At 40.2% G+C, this 17,562-nt stretch overlaps 1 protein-coding gene across 1 annotated transcript in view; it reads right to left on the minus strand.

The window, feature by feature from the left end:
* LOC147236204 (galactosylgalactosylxylosylprotein 3-beta-glucuronosyltransferase 2-like) overlaps positions 1-12,415 on the minus strand; it is a 59,781-nt gene extending 47,366 nt beyond the window's left edge. Inside the window, exon 1 of the mRNA XM_086165054.1 lies at positions 11,400-12,415. Within this exon, the coding sequence (XP_086021180.1) occupies positions 11,400-11,939 (540 nt within the window). The 5' untranslated portion in view covers positions 11,940-12,415. The remainder of the gene's footprint in view (positions 1-11,399) is intronic.
* Positions 12,416-17,562: the final 5,147 nt, after the last annotated feature.

Consider the following 17,562-nt stretch of genomic DNA (forward strand, 5'->3'; position numbering starts at 1 on the left):
TAGTAAGATATCGAAGGTAGAAAAGGTCCTTTTTAAAGTCTGGATATTTTAATCATAAAGGCATTGAAGTGAAAAATACACTTTTGAGGAGTCCTACCAACGGGTGGAACCAGGCCTTACATATACATACATATATATATATATATATATATATATATATATATATATATAAAAAGCCCTTTTCTTTTTGTTTTAAAGGAGCATATTTGCAACCTTCTTGCATTATGAGCCTAACTTAATAAACAATAACATTTTGGGCAACAATGGCGGAACTGATTTATTTATTGAATTATATTTATTTTATTTATCCCAGAATGAATTATGTCAAATATTTACAAGCTTTTTTTGGTACGTAATTCTTTTAAAATGTGTCTCACTAAGCACCTCATATCCTCTTTTTTTCATTATTTATTTTAAATGACTTATAAGTTCTGTGTGATTTTACCTTGACCCTAAATATAACAACAACAGCATTTGTTTAAATTCCCCCACACTGTCCAATGTAGGAATTAGGCGTCACATAAATTTGCTTAGGCATTTGAAAATGCATTTTTCCATTTTTAACATTTTCTCAAGCAAAACATACATGATCTGATGTTTGTTTGGGCTGAAAAAATATACTGTACATTTAAGATAATCACATTCTCTTGTCCCCCTGATCTGTTTCCACGGATTGTCTTAAATCCACCAGCTGAGCCAGTATAGGAGCTGGGGCTCAAAGAGGCACAATCAGACAATGGGCTAGATGGAGCCAGATGATTTACTGTGGCTACCTCTGAAAAGAACAGCCGAAAGGAAAAGAAGGAGATACAATAGGTCTCCATTTATATTCAACATCAAGAACCCAGACAGATAGGTACTGAAAAAAGGAGCAATTTTAAAAGATCATAGTTGCGAGAAAAGACATTATGCAACATCAGTCACTTTTGGCAGAACAGCAGAACTAGTTTTACCTGACACACAGGCTTGTCCAGTCTGTTTCGAAATAGGACAGTCATATTGTTGACAGTGGCAGTATTTTTCCACAAACATTATCAGCTTCAGTGTCAGTATATTGATCCTTTTACGGTAGCTCAATGATCTGGGAAACACGACTATTTGATTGCTATTTTTTTTTTAATGTGCGATGGAGGAAAATGGCTGTAATATTGCACTTTTCTCTGATAAAAACATAATATTAATGCATTTCCATGAGCTTTTTTATTAAGTTTAGATATGGGGAGTCACATAACTGAGCAATATAGAGATGTAAAAATAGACATCTGCAGTGTGACTCTACGTAGGAGCCTGTGGCTCCTGCGGTCAGTGAAGCAGCTTCAGGTGAAGATAATGTCAGTGCTCTGCTGCTAAAGCTGCGACGTGCTGCTTATCTTCAAATCACAGTACAGGACCGGATGTTTCTTAGCACATTATCCTGTGTGTGTGTGTGTGTGTGTGTGTGTGTGTGTGTGTGTGTGTACGTGTGTGTGTGTGTGTGTGCATGTGTGTGTGTGTAACCTGCAAAACTTTTCACAAAGCCGATTTACCTCATAGCTACCTCGGACCTCATTTACCAATTCAGTGTTGTGATTTTGTGGTTAATACACACACACACACACACTTATATATATATATATATATATATATATATATATATATATATATATATACAAACACATATATATACGTATATACACGTGTGTGTGTGTGTGTTGTTATATCTATAAATGGATTCAGTATGGCCAGTGTTCAGTGGTTTTATATTTTTTTGACACATATTTGTGTTTTCTGCTCTAACTACCACAAGCAGTTGCAGAACAGTCTCTTTATGTGATGATAATAAATCACAGATAAGTGTGTGTAAGATGTAGAGAACTCCAATTCTAATATCCTCACATGAGGACTCGGGAGGTTATAGAATGACTTGTGCAGTCACATTGTGAATCTGTTTATTCCCAGCCATAAATATTTCAATGACTTAATAAAACTGGAGCTTATCCTTTAATTCGAGGTAGAATTAATAGAATGGATTTCCACAACTGTTACGCAATATAATTTTTCTTTTTGAAAAACAATATAAATGTTTCTAATATGAAGTTGCCACACACTCTAAGGAGTGTTAGTGCCATCAGTCTGAGAGGTGCAGACAGTTTTTGCTGGTTATTACTGCCGTATGACAACCCATTATCTCTCTATGACAGCCCATTACCTGCACACTGCAGCCAGATAATGAAATAGGCGGGAGGACAGAGAGAAGACGGTCTGCTATCAACAAATCAAACAGATGCTCCGCGAACCTGAGGCTCTGCATCAAAGTGGAACCAGCTACACCCCATTTTCATGTTGCATTCTGGAACGTCATTCAAAGAGAAGCGATTGATGTTAGCAGAAGGGTCAAGATGAAGCTGATTGTCATGTTTTAAGAATGATTGGCTTGTGCTTGAGTAATTTAGATTTGCAGCCACATAAGGATCGTAACTTGGGAAGTGTGAAGGTCGATTCTTGTGGTTTGGGATGTTATTTGTTTTGATACAATTATTGAATTGAATTGAATTGAATTGAATTGAATTGAACTGAATTGAATTGAATTGAATTGAATTTTTTGTATCTATCTTTTTTTAATTTTAGAGTTGTAATATTGATTACACCCGCATATAGTGTACTTTAGCTATCAAGACCAAAGACAATTATGTTGATCTTATTTTGGGATAAAGGGTTCTCTGGGGAAGTAGGGCACCACAACAAGGTATATCAAGGTGGGTTTAGGGTTTGATAGCCTACTTGCACCCATTTTGAGGTAATGAATTTTAAGGTAAAACCTTACAGAACCAACTGTGTGAAAGAGGAGAGGCTCCTTTGTAAACAGAAAGCAAATTACTTTGTAAAAACCTGGGGTATTTTCCTCACTTTGAGTCATTTTCACAAATGCGCAAACAATTTCCTTTAATGAATATAGAATTCCCTCATGAGCACAAATTATTCATCTTGCACAGTTAAAGTTTATTTGACAGTGATAGATACAGTTTTGATGGACAACTAGAAACAATTGTCTTTTACATATGGATGGATAGATAGATAGATAGATAGATAGATAGATAGATAGATAGATAGATAGATAGATAGATAGATAGATAGATAGATAGATAGATAGATAGATAGATAGATAGATAGATAGATAGATAGATAGATAGATAGTATTGACAACTCCTTTTCGTGATAACTTATTTATATTATAACAAAATCTGACACATGTAGTACATCTGGCTCACTCAAGACGAAGATAGAGATAAAATCCATTGTTTAATTTGTGTTTGGTTCTAAATCTGCAGAATGTTTTCTTTGCTAGTCACAATCACATTTTCAGTCATCAGGCTCTGTTCCCTAAGCTCCTCAAACACAAGAAGAATAGCCGCTGAGCTAAAACAAAGTGCATCAATCATACTTATTGTAATTGTGTGCTTGGTTTACCCAGCGATTTTCCGAGCAGATTTCAGATGCAGGTGGAGAGTACATTCATAAAATATGCGGGGGGGAAATGCTCAAATGAAAAATGCTGCAATGCAAGCACACAGGTTTTTATTGTGGAGAGGGAAAAGGTCAGCAATGTTTGCTTCCTTTAAATCAATGACTTTTGTGACTATCATCCCCAAAACAGACTGATGTGGAAATCGATATGCCTTCACAAAAAAATAAAGTACTTCTGTTTTTGTTTTTTTTTTGTGTAGGAAATCATAGTAATGATTTCATAGTAATGATTTCCTACAAAGTCAGAGTAGTAACATAGTATTGATTGAAAATATTGATGATTTAGAATGACTCAAAGTCATTTGAAGATACAAATCACAGGTTATGATGTGCATCGCTCCTACCTACCAACCTAATTGAAGAAATTGAAAAAACTCCTTAAAATATTAACCATCATGAATTTAACATTTTTTTTCTCATCTTGACTCCTAAAAAAAGCTTAATTTCAGGGTTTGAAATTATTTGTCAGCTTACGAACAAAAGCTCATGGTATTTGATTGATTTATACTCTTCATCATCTGCCATTTTATCTCTATCTATCTATCTATCTATCTATCTATCTATCTATCTATCTATCTATCTATCTATCTATCTATCTATCTATCTATCTATCTATCTATCTATCTATCTATCTATCTATCTATCTATCTATCTATCTATCTATCTATCTATCTGTGTGTCTGTCTGTCCTTAAATTGTGACGCCTCCCCCTGAACCAGCCTCGTGGGGGCACGGGCCAGTGTCTCCCAAAGCCAGTCCCAAGCCCGGAAAAATGCAGATGGTAGCATCAGGAAGGGCATCTGGCGTAAAACTTTGGCCAAAACCAAACATGCGATCAAATATAAGAACTAGATTATACCGGATATGGCGAGGCCTGGGTTAATGATGACCGCCATTGGTACCGATAACCTACAGAGTACCAATGGAAACTGGGCTACTGTGGGTCAAAGAAGAAGAAGAGGTGGAGAGCATGATCGGGAGCAGAGAGAGAAGAGGAAGGGCCAGAGTCTCGGACTGACAGTCGGGACTCCGATTATTGGGACTATGACAGGAAAAGGTAGAGAGTTGGTAAACAGGAGAGAAGGAAAGTGGATACACTGTGTGTCCAGGAGACCAGGTGGAAAGGTAGAAAAGCTAGAAGCTTAGGAGCAGGATTTAAGTTGTACTATCATGGTACTGACAAGAAGAGAAATGGAGTAGGAGTTATCTTGAGGAGGAGTTTGTTAAGAATATTCTGGAGGTGAAAAGAACGTGAGATAGACTTATGAGTCTGAAATTGGAAATTGAAGGTATGAGGCTCAATGTTGTTAGTGCCTATACCTGTGGGTGGGATGTGACTTTGAGGAGAAGGAGAAGTTCTGGAATGAGATAGATGAAGTGATGCAGAATATGCCCAGAGATGAGAGAGTAGGAATTGGTGCACACTTCAATAGGCAGGTTGGTGCAGGTAATAAAGGGGATGAAAAAGTGATGGGAAAATTTGGTATACAGGACAGGGACACAGAGGAACTGATGGTGGTAGATTTTGCAAAAGTGAACACTTTTTTCCAAAAAAGACAGGAACATAGCGTAACTCATAAGAGCACGCAGGTCGGAGACGCAGGTAGACTACATCTTGTATAGACGAGGTAACTTGAAGGAGATCAGTGATTACAAAGTAGTAGTAAGTGAAAACATGGCCAGACAGCACAGGATGGTAGTTTGTAGGATGACTATAGTGACAAGGAAGATTTTCAGGGAGGAGTTGAGAAAGGCTCTGGGTGTTCAGGGAGAGCTTCCACATGATTGGACAACAACAGCTAGTGTTATCAGGGAGACAGGTAGGAGAGTACTTGGTGTGTCATCTGGAAGGAAAGTAGATAAGGAAACTTGGTGGTGGAATGAGGAAGTGCAGGAGTATATACAGATGAAGCAGTTGGCAAAGAAAAAGTGGGATACTGAGAGGACAGAAGAGAACAGACAGGAGAACAGGGAGATTCAGCGTACGGTAAAGATAGAGGTAGCAAAGGCAAAAAAAAGGCCGTACAATGACTTGTATGCTGTTGGACAGTAGGGAGGGCGAGAATGATCTACACAGGTTGGCGAAACAGAGAGATAAAGATGGAAAAGATGTACAATAGGTCTGGGTGATTAAGGGAAATGTATTGACAGATGCTTGAAGAGTGATGGGAAGATGGAAAGAGTACTTTCCATCTGAATGTGGAAAAAGACAGAGAGGCAAGGGTAGAGGAGGTGATTATTGTTGACCACAAAGTATGCAGATTAGTAAAAGTGAAGTGAGGAAGGCATTGAAGAGGATGAAGAGTGGAAAAGCAATTGGTCCTGATGATATTCCCGTGGAGGAGTGGAAGTGTCTGTGAGAGGCAGCGTTAGAATTTCTGAGTAGATTATTCAACAGGATCTTAGAGAGTGAGACGATGAGTGACGAGCCATACAATGAAGTTATCGGAAAGAGTTGTGGAAACGATATTGATTAGAAGTTAGCATTTGTGAACAGCAGTATGGCTTCATGCTTAGAAAGAGTACTAGAGAGCTAGTATTTGCTTTGAGAATGCTAATAGAGAATTACAAAGAAGGCCAGCGGGCGCTGCATTGTGTTTTTGTAGACTTAGAAAAAGCATATGACAGGGTGCCAAGAGAGGATCTCTGGTATTGTATGAGGAAAACTGGAGTGGCAGAGAAGTATATTAGACTGGTGCAGGACATGTATGCTCGCCGTGAGACAGCGGTGCGGTGTGCTGTAGGAGTTACAGAGAAATTCAAGGTGGAGGCTGGACTCCATCAGGGATCAGCTCTGAGCCCCTTCTTGTTTGCAGTGGTGATGGACAGACTGACAGATGAGGTTAGACAGGAATCTACATGGACCATGATATTTGCAGATAACAGTAATGAGAGCAGGGAACATGTTGAAGAAAATTTAGAGAGGTGGTGGTATGCGCTGGAAAGGAGATGAATGAAGGTCGCAGCAAGACAGAGTATATGTGTGTGAATAAGAAGAGCCCGGGTGGAACGGTGAGGCTACATGGAGTGGAGATCAAGAAGTTGGAGGATTTCAGGTGCTTGGGATCAACAGTCCAGAGCAACGGAGAGTGAGGAAAAGAGATGAAGAGACAGGTTCAAGCAAGTCAGGGGTACGATGCGATAGAAGGCTATCAGCCAGAATGAAAGGAAAGGTGTCTACTGTATTTTCACAACGATAAGGCGCACCGTGGTAAAAGGCGCAGTCTCAGTTATGTGTGCCATTACTGTATTTAACACACACATAAGGCGCACCTGATTATAGGGCACGGGTTTTATATACAATCCACGCCAACACTTCCCCCTTTTACATTCTCATGGTGTCCTCTTCTACGCCCACCTGACAACAGCAACACACAAACAAGCATACAAGTGTCCGTATTTAGAAATAGAGCGGGAGCAAAACTGAGTTTGGTATTAACATTTTTTTACTGGTGATCGCCATCAATCAAACCCATCGAAGTCCTCATCCTCTGTTTCTGATTAGAACAGCTGCGCTAAATGTCCATCAAACATGCCAGGTTCACTTTTTTCACTGTCAGAGTCACTTTCCGTGCCGCACGGCTCCTCGGAAATTATGCTGGCTTTTGCGAAAGCGCGAACCACAGTGCCAGCAGACACGTTAGCCCAAGCATCTACAATCCATTCGCAAATTGTGGCGTAACTCGCCCGGCGCTGCCTTCCACTCTGAGTGAAACTGTGGTCACCAAGAGGACTTTTCGTACCCTGTTGTGCATATCGCTGCCGTGCTGGTCCCCCTTCTTCTGCACAGTGACTCACCGGGATGTCGAAAGTGAGCGGCAGCTCGTCCATGTTAGTGACGTGGCTGGGCTGGATGTGCTTGTCGGCGATGTTTTCAGGGTTGTTAAAACAACGATTTTCTGCATAACACACATACCTGTTCTATTACATACAATCAACGCCCAAACTTCCCCCTTTAATGTTCTCACGGTGTTCTCTATTACGTCCGCCTTACAACAACACACACAGGGAGCGCTGCACATTTTGAGTAAAATCTAAGACTTTTATGTGCGCCTTATAGTCGTGAAAATACGGTGGTGAGACCAGCCATGCTGTATGGCCAAGAAACAATTACAATGGCAAAAAGAAAGGAGGTAGAGCGAGAGGTCGCAAAGATGAAGATGCAAAGGTTCTTTTTGACAGAATGAGTCTATCAGAGGAACAGCACAAGTTAAATGTTTTGGAGAGACGATCAGAGAAGCCAGACTGAGATGGTTCGGTCATATACAGAGGAGGGATGGTGAATACATTGGTAGAGAGATGCTGGAATTAGAGCTGCCAGGCAGGAGGTCTCGAGGAAGACTAAAGAGAAGATTTGTGGACGTAGTGAGAAGGGATATGAGAGGAGGATACACAGAATAGGGTTAGATGGAGAAGGTTGATTCGCTGAGGTGACCCCTGAAGGGAAAAGCCGAAAGGGGAAGAAGAAGAAAGTATTTTCTGTATTCTCTGTGTTTGGGTCGACAAGCACGGTCCACTTTTTGACAGGACTGAAATTTGCATGTATGAGGAACAAAGAAGGAAAGCCAACGGAAATGTCGTTCCTTGCAATTAATCTGTCACTTTTATAATAACTCCTTCAGCATTAGATACACACTGATAATCCTGAGAGATAAGTATGAATGGTCTCAATTGATAGAGCACTTTCACACTTTGAGGTTTCAAATTGCTTTGTATGAAATTGCATTCAACCATTCACTCACACATTAATAAACAGATGGCAGCAGAGCTTCCATGCAAGGGATGGGGGCTGGGAGAGTTCTCAAGAACAAGCATGAAAAACATCGCCAAATAAATGTAACCTGTGATTGCGAATATTTTGTCAGCAAATGAAGTAAAGAAAGCAGAAGGAAAAAGTCATCTCGGTATGACTCAGCGACCGTGTTACTATGGTGATGTATAACTCAGCCTTACCCTACTGGAAATGTTTGTCGATAAATATGTTGTCGTTCTCTCTGAATAACGCCATCAACCCAAAACTCCAGTTCTCGGTTGAATGTAAAACGCAGCATAAGACGCTTCAAAAGAAGATAATTAAAAGTATTTAGAGGCGAGAAAAATGCCAACCAACCGACAAATATTTAAGTGACAAAAACAAGGAATGTACTGTTATCAACACTCCCTTGAGAGTAAAATAAAACTGACATTAACCGGAAGCAAACAAAATAATCACAGCTTTGTTATGCACCTGTAAAACAAATAAAACTGGCAAGTTATGTCTGAATTGCTAAAGATTTGAATGATCAGGAAATGATAGAGGTCCTGAGAGCGGGCCGAACTCTGCCATCTCTCATTCCCGTCAGCCCCCGGCTCTCTCACCCACTCTGTGTCTGGCTTGCTCTGTCACATATATTGATCTAGAACTTAAATACCAGAGGATTTACTACCATAATACGTTGTCTTGGTAAGGCTGCTCAGGTGATGTTTTCATCCAAAACCCCAGGGAGTTTGAAGATCCCATCAACATAAACAATCCATCTGTGTTTATTTTGTTTTCAGCCAATTTGGGAAATGAGTTTCCACCCCAAAAAATTGAACGGTTAGAGAACAAACACCGTGAGAAATGGGGGAATAGACTCCTCGTGGGGATGCTGTGGATACACCTTCCTGTAAAACTCAACCGCTATTCTCACTACACACCTAAACTCTTTGGGATGGGGAGAAAAAAAAAAAATGAGATGAGATTGCATACACCCCCCCCCCCCCCCCCCCCATCCACTGTAATAAAGTGGTAATTACTGATTCCAGCTCTGTATGAGTGAAAACTATGACATAAAAACAAACATTTTGCAATCAACAACACGTTTCAAGTCGAAAGAAAGCGAGTTTTTAATTTCTGTAAAGTAATCAAGGGAAACAAACAACGTCGACTGGACCTGTTTTTTCTGCACACCGTGGACTTCACCTCTGGGATGTCAGGTTAATATTTTATTTTACTGAGACACTCTGTCTTCTGGATTGATCTATTTATTTTCATTGGTTTAAGAAAGTGCCTCTGACCCAGAAATGTATCTCAGTGGAACATCTAGAACGATGTCCCGATTTCTAAATATGCATCTGGAGGAGTGAAGAAGGTCAGGTTTATCCTCAGTGACCATTTTTAAAAGCGCAGTGACCCACTGCTGTTTGTGTGATATTCAATATTATCAGGTTGGTCACCATAATTGGAAACATCAAGTTTTAAAAAAAAAAAGATTTTTAAGAGTTTATTGTCACATACACAGTGTAGAAATGTGTATCCCTGTACGGAGACATTGCTACTTTGCTGTCCACAGTGCATTTGGATATGATGAGAAATAATGATAGTAAACATTATTATAAATATGAACAGTGCTGGCAGTGCAATAAGACATTTGAGTGCAACATGGTGTGCAGCTCTCACAGTGCACGTGCAAAGATGAGTGCAGTTTAAATGGGCAGTAGTTACATGTACAGATGCGTGTAAAGTGCATAAATGATACCTGGTTTTGAATTGAATTTGAAGTGCTCGGCTATACAAAAATCCAAGGGCAGACAAAGCTGTACAACACGACATCTTTGTAAATGAACTTTAAGCACAGAGTATCAAACGCGCAGAGAAAATCAGAGCCCGGGAAAAGCTTTAGACCCCTGACTAGAAACACCTTTTACATGGTAATTCACCCTCTGACAAAAATGCAGTTGGAATACCAGAAAACATGTGCAATACAGGAGTACATGTACATTTGTAGTTTTCTGATGAGGTGAACTACAACCATATAATTTCAAGCGGGTATTAATCAGTCAAATGGGACAATGGGGGGAAAATATGAAAAGCTGGGGTCTGGCTTTGAGAAAGCCTATCTTATGACATCACATTTATACATGCTTAATTTTGACAGCGGACATTTAAAACTGTTATAACAACAGCTTTAAATCTTTTGAGAAGCAGCCGAGTATCATACTGACCTTATGTCAGTTAACACAGAAAGCACACTGACTCCCCCCTCAGAATCTAACTTATTGCTCAAGGAGCTGCAGCCTGCAGGTGTCAAGCATAAAGCCACAATGCACCTTAGGGCAGGATCATACAGGCACATGTTTGAACGAAATACCGCAATCGCGTTTTAAAGCAGGTGACACGACAAGGCCCAAGAGATCAGTTTCGGCATCTTCTTTAATTTTAGAATTAGCCACTGCTCTGCAACCGGTAAACAGGGACACACAAAGATGGAATCAACACGCGGACTACTTTTTCAGGCTTCATTTGTACCTGCCACATTAAAACCATAATGTTTTAAAAAAAAACATCACCTTGAAGTGATTGAAATCAGGCCTGTTCAAATCTGGCCAGCTGATACTCTTGGACAATAGCTGTATTCTGGCCCGAAAGCACGTAACCAGTAACACAAAGGGACATTGCACATACATCATTTGAGCTGCTTTTTATACCAGCCTTTTTTGTTTGTGAGATAATACATTTTTGAAAAATTGAAAAACCAGTGCCACATTAGAATCGTTCTCATTTGTGCTAGAAAAGCTGAAAAAAAGTTTGAACCTTCTGAAGATGCTGCATGCATTTTAAAAAGACCCGTAATTTGCATTAGATCTGAAATTATTGTTGACACAGGATTTAGCCCATCATTGCAGAACGATTGAAAATATGAATGGCAACCGATCTCTCTGGGTTCATCTAAAAAGCAAAACTTTGTCTGGCTCTAAAATTTAAAAAAATATAATGGTCGGATGAGTTGCATTTCGCATTCTAGTATCGATATAGCCACTGGGGGAGCGCTGGAGAAATATCTCCATCCTAAATGGATCACACCTTGACAGCTCAAGCTCCATGCTCCCTTCCACCTGAGCCTGCAGGAGGGGGTGGAAGGGGTTTTTCTTACCTCCTCAAACAGCTCCAGGCTGTACGTGTTGTCATCGTCCGCGAAGAAAACCACCCCGGCGTCCCGTTTAGTCCGGTGCTGCCGGAGCCACGTAAGAGCCCAATTCCTCTGCTCGGTGGCCCGTGGCATCCCGGGGTTCTTGAACCTGCGCGGCGTGAAGAAATTCAGGTGCGTATACGGCACGCCGCAGCGTGCCAAGAAGCGCGTAACCAGCTCCGTGCGCGTCGTCGAGTCCTCCACGATGAGCCAGTGGAACCGGGGCACCTGGCGGAAGGCGTGGGCCAACCGGGTCAGTTCTGCTTTTTGCACCGGGCGTTTGTAAGTCGGGGTGATGGCGTAGATGACCGGCAGGGCGGAGAAGTTCCGCGCGCCGCCTGCGCTTGGCGCGCCGCCGCCGGTCCGCCCGCTCCGCTGCGTCTTGGCGTTAGAGAGGGTCGGCAGGGTCCGGACGGGTCGGTTGTTGTCGATATCGATCATGATAATGACGATGAGGACCCAGGGGAGAAGGATGAAGGCGCGGTTGAAAATCACCGATCTCATGGCGAGACTTAAGTTCCCCCCCTCCCCCTGTGAGTGCGCTCTTTCACTCACGCCGCACACGGAACCACCGATCGCATCTCCCGGAACCCAATTAAAATCCTCCGATTGAGTGTTTGTTTATGTCCCAAACCCAGGCAAACAAATAAAAATAAATCAGATGAACGTCAAACTATGGGGCGCGGAGGCATCGGCTGCGCCTCCCCGTCCCGGCGCTTCTGTTTCACCGAAGTCTCCTTCCCTCCCTCCTCCTCCTCCTCCTCCTCTTCCTCCTCTCGGATGGGACCCGAGTGATCCTCGGCCGGTCCGGTCCGCTCACTTTAAAAAACCCGGAATATTTCCCATGCCCGACATATCCTTAGAACATAGAAAAATAAATGAATCGGTTTAAAAAATAAATAAAACAAAACACACACACAAAAACAGGCTTCCCAGCCGCTGGAGACCTGCGCCGCCGAGGAACATCACTTGGCGAGGACGGAGCGCCGCTGCTACGAGACTGAGAATATCTAGGCGGGAGGGGAGGAGCAGGTGGAGAGGAGGAGAGGCAGGATGGGGTGAGAGAACCTGGAGAGAGAGAATGGAGGAGATCGAGGGAAGGGAGAGAGAGAGAGAGAGAGAGGGAGAGAGAAGCCTTGTTATGTTGCTATTATCAGGGTCGGGGATAAAAGCAGCTGTAGTTAACACACACACACACACACACACACACACACACACACACACACACACACACAGACAGTGAGAGTGAGGGAGTGTGTGTGTGTGAGAGAGAGAGAGAGAGAGAGAGAGAGAGCAAGAGAGACAGACAGACAGCGAGAGAGAGAATTCACAATTCCTTATTTCTGAAGGACCGGATAAAACCATAGGTCTAGTGGAAGGTTGCACCAAGAAAAAAAAATGTATAAAAAAAAATGAAATAATAATATGATTAAAGCAAAGAAATCTGCACAAGGAGTGAACAAATATGAATAAATAAATTAATACAAATCCATTTAGTTTGAGGGTAGAAAGTGGAGAATGAAAAAGATTGTGAGAAGTTCAAATTTTTATATCAGCGATAACGCATGAAAATCACGCATCGCACTCTTTAACAGCCAGCGGGCACACACACACACACACACACACACACACACACACACACACACACCAGCATTCCAACAAGAAGCCGAAACTGACTTGTTCAATTAACTTTGATTTTGCCTGATTTTCTGATTTAGTTTTCCAGTTCCAGTTGTGTTCCCACCCTTTTTTACACTAAATGGCACAATAGTAACAAACAATAATTTTATGGCTTTTTTTCATGTTGTAATGTATGTGTTTGTGTGTTGTTGTTTTTTTTCCCCAAAAAAGTTACGGGAGAAGATATTGGGAAAAATAATCTGCCATATTGATTAGTCGCACAGTCAGATTGATAAAAACACAAAATTGAATCTGATATATTAATAAGCCACAAAGAAATTACCCCTCTTTAATTTTAAAATGGCTTGTCCGATCCAGCTCAACATGGAGGAGAAGTCTTTCTTGTGGTAGAAAAAGTGTTTATTCTCTAGTTTCCTCCAACCGAAACAATAAACAATAAATTCACAGAAGAATGTGAACTGGCATTCAAAACAGTAGATTTTAATGAGTGAGTGAATGTTTGCTTGCTCATATACAGTATTTGACCCTGTTATTTATATGTTGGACCCCGTCTCTTGCTTGATGTCAGTTAGTTAGTAAGTTAGTGAGTGAGTTTGTTTGTTAGCTGGTTAGTTTATCTAATTTCTCATTTCTCAATTGATTTATTTGGAAATAGCAGTGCTACTGTAAGAGAAGATATAATGTGACAAAATCTACGTTCCACAGTTTTTTGTATCACATTGGGAAAAAAAAAATCTAACAGAAACAGTCATTTCTTAGCATAGATGGTAATAAGTATTAAATGCAATCTACTGCCGAGACTTTTCACAAATAGATCATTTTATTAATAGAATACATATTATGCCTAAATAAGCTGGTATGTTCAGTTTGACTTCAGCTTACAAGCCTCTCATATTCCAGCTTTTCTGATGTTTTACAGCAGAAAACTAGAATGTAAACTATCTACTGTATATCTTGTCGGGGAAAAAAACAACCTTGTCCTATGTTTTCCATCTCCTGCTGCATTCTGCTTTATTTTGATTAGATATATTGTGCAGACCTGTGCAGACTTGCACAGTCTGTCATTTTGAACCTAGTGTTCTGATAACACACACGTCTGCATTTAGAGTGCATGCGTGCTCTTCATCTGAATTTATAAATTCTACCTTAGCTTCCGCTCAGGGCTCTTATTCCCTCAAACCTCCTACACATGACGTGTCTTGTTTTTTAAGAGTTTGAATGAAACATAGGTTAAACGGATAAAGACCTTGTTACTGCTATTTTGAACTCTTACCTCTAACCAAAGCTGTACTAGAGCAAAAAAAAATGTCTAGACAAAACAAGAGAACTGCACACCAACTTCATGGTTATTACTGATTATGATTATCATCCTGCCAATGTTTGGTCATCCTAAATGCGACTTTGTTTGTTTTGTTTAAGCCATGTGTCATTAGCTCAATTGATTTGAATAGAATTAAAGTTTGAACAAGAAAACCACCCCTTGCATTCTTAAATGTTTTATTATCTTAGTCAATTTCCAGTTTGGACTTTGCTCAGTTTATTGCCTTAATTTTCTTGTTATCTTCCTTTTTTTAAAAGTGCAGTTTTTGTTTAATTAGAAGAGTATCCACCTCATAATAATTTAATGTGACCTCAAAGAAACTCTGAGCTCATTGGTCTCTAACTATCACCAGTGCTTCTTTCTAATCAGCTCCTTGTCTGTCCTTAAGTTTGCACTGTTGTGATTATACGAGTTTGTATTTTATGGGAGAACGTGCAGAGGGTGGGAGATGACCCAAACGCTACATCGCATTGCGTTGTTTAGTTTACAAAGTTGGGTCACTTGTCAAGTGTCTTGGCCTTTTGAAGAGATCCTAAATCTATGCAACAAAGACCAACTATCCACTTCTACAGCATGTTTGAATGCATTCCCATTTCAATAAACTGGGGGAAAAAGAAAAGTCAATAGTGTCACGTAGCCCCAATCCAGAACTTTATCTTTTTCATACCAGGAGTCTTTGAAAGTTGCTACCCAGCATCTACAATCATAAGAAATTCATTTATTTGTTATATATTTTTCTCTTTTTTTAGAAATCAAAATAATATTCAGCATTACAGGTAGGTTAATATTGAATACCTACCCAGTTGAATTACCTGTTTAATACAATATCAGTTTTTTCAAGTTTCATCTATTCTTGCTTTACAAGACCTTAAATGTGGGTCGCTTTCACTAAATTATGGTACCTTCCATCCTCCAAAAATTAAAAGGCATCACTTTCAGAAAATGTCTTTTAAAAAACGTGAGGCAAAAGAAATACTTTATATTTGTACTTATATGCTATTTTAATTTTGCTAACCATGATGTGTGTCTCTTACACGGCATTTCTGTATTACAGCTAACCATGCAAATCATGATAGAGACCAGTTAAACCAAATTTCAGTGGCCCCTTGATTTGTTTAAAAATTTTTCTTTTTTCATTTGTTAATGTTTTGCAAAATGATATTTTAAGGATCCAACATTTCAATAGTTTTGTTGTGATTTGAGTTGCCTCTACCCTATGATGATTTTGTCTCAGCTAAGAATATGGAGATTTTTTTTTTTTTTTACAGACTGGAAATTCAGCACAAATAGTTGGCATTGCTTGAATCTCAGATCGTGGCTGACTCCTGCGGGATGTTGGCCGAGATTCTCAGCCAAGTCATAACGAATCATTAACATTCTGTGATCACCCGCAGGACCGTCCGACCACGTAAGAAGACAAATTTTTGTTTGACTTTGCAAAGGATTTGTCTGCTGGGGGATGGATCAAGCAGATGTCAGTTGAGGGCTCATGTGGGGCCCTTGCAAAGGAACCAGAAACTGAGCTTTCCCTGGCCTTGTTTAGGGAGTCAATTTCTGTTGATACAATGATCGCTAATTATAAACTCAGCATGGATAAAGAAATCAGCTGGGAGGAAAGTAAAGAGGAATGACTGAGCTACACTGATAGCATTGGGACACACCAAACATATTGCAAGAAAATTATCTTATTTTCACAGGATGAAAGCACCTTTGGTTGTTTGGATTAGATATAGTCTGGCAACGCTGATATACAGAAGGGGATAGTAAAACCACTGGCATGTTTTAGTGCTGTTTGATTCTTTGAGATTTATTGCGCATTAAGTTGGCCTCAAACAAAATGACTATTGGAGGTCTAATGAATCTCATGCTCAGTGATTTGGGTGAAAACCAAGTAATGAGCTTTTTCAATGATAAATCACTTTTAAAAGACTGATGTGATGATGGAAAATGATTTAATAGGCTCTGTTGCGATATCAAATTGTCATGCTTTATCAACCTTGACTGCATGTCGCCTCCATCTGTTCACACATAAATGAGTCATTTGGAAGCAAAAATGAATCATCAAGCAAAATATAATGTAAAATGCAAAGGTTTTGATTGAAATCGTCCAAGATTGTATTTGTGCAAGCTGAGATGATTTTTTTTCAATTCCGTAGGACCGTGAAATATATGAGTCCCATAATGGGGAAATCTTACATTCATTCATTTATTAATTCATTATCTATACCACTTATCCTACTCTCAGGGTCACAGAGGCCCAAATGCAGTTTTTTGGTTGTATACAGACCTGCTTTTTAAAAAAATCCTTGCACAATGAGCCCATGTCTCCACCCCTTGCAAAGCTGCCATACCTGTTGATCAGCTTATATAATTACGCTAAAACTTAGTTGAAACCATTGTATATTTCTGCAAAACATTCTGCTCTTATTGCAGAAGAAAGCTGTTCCCTGTGTTCACACAGTTTAGGAAAACATGTTCTACAACAAATGATTTCAAATAAGTTGTCTTTGCCAAACACATTGGTGAAATTTCTAGCATGTAAGAGGGTCCACCATTTCAATATCAACAAAACTACTTCCTCTTCCTTCAGCTTTTCCCTTTAGGGGTCGCCACAGAAAATCAACTTTCTCCACTTAACCCCATTCTCCATATGATCCAACCCCAGCATCCTTCTACCAATACATTCACTATCCCTCCTCTATATATGACTGAACCATCTCAGCATGACCTTCTCTCCTAAACATTTAACATGTCCTGTCCCTCTGATAGACTCATTCCTGATCCTATCCATCCTCTACATTCCCAAAGAGAACCTCAAGATCTTCATCTCTGCTACCTTCAACTCAGCTTCCTGTCTTTTCCCCAGTGTTGCCGACCAAAATCCCCCAAAATTGCTGGTCTCACCATTGTCTTCACCACTGTCTTGTATACCCTACCTTTCTGGCTACTACTTTTTTTATCACGCATATCACAACCCTTTTTCCAGCCATTACAACCTACTTGAACCTGTTTCTTCACCTCTTTTCCACACTCTCGTATGCTCTGGACTGTTGACCCTATGCACTTAAAAGCCTCCACCTTCTTTATCTCTACTCCCAGTAGCCTCACTATTCCTCTTGGGTCCCTCTCATTCACACACATGTTTTCTGTCTTGCTGCGACTGAC

The sequence above is a fragment of the Fistularia commersonii genome, chromosome 2, assembly GCF_037954325.1.
Source record: "Fistularia commersonii isolate RoL2024-O1a breed Wild chromosome 2, RoL_Fcom_v1.0, whole genome shotgun sequence".
In the NCBI taxonomy this organism is placed as follows: Eukaryota; Metazoa; Chordata; class Actinopteri; order Syngnathiformes; family Fistulariidae; genus Fistularia; species Fistularia commersonii.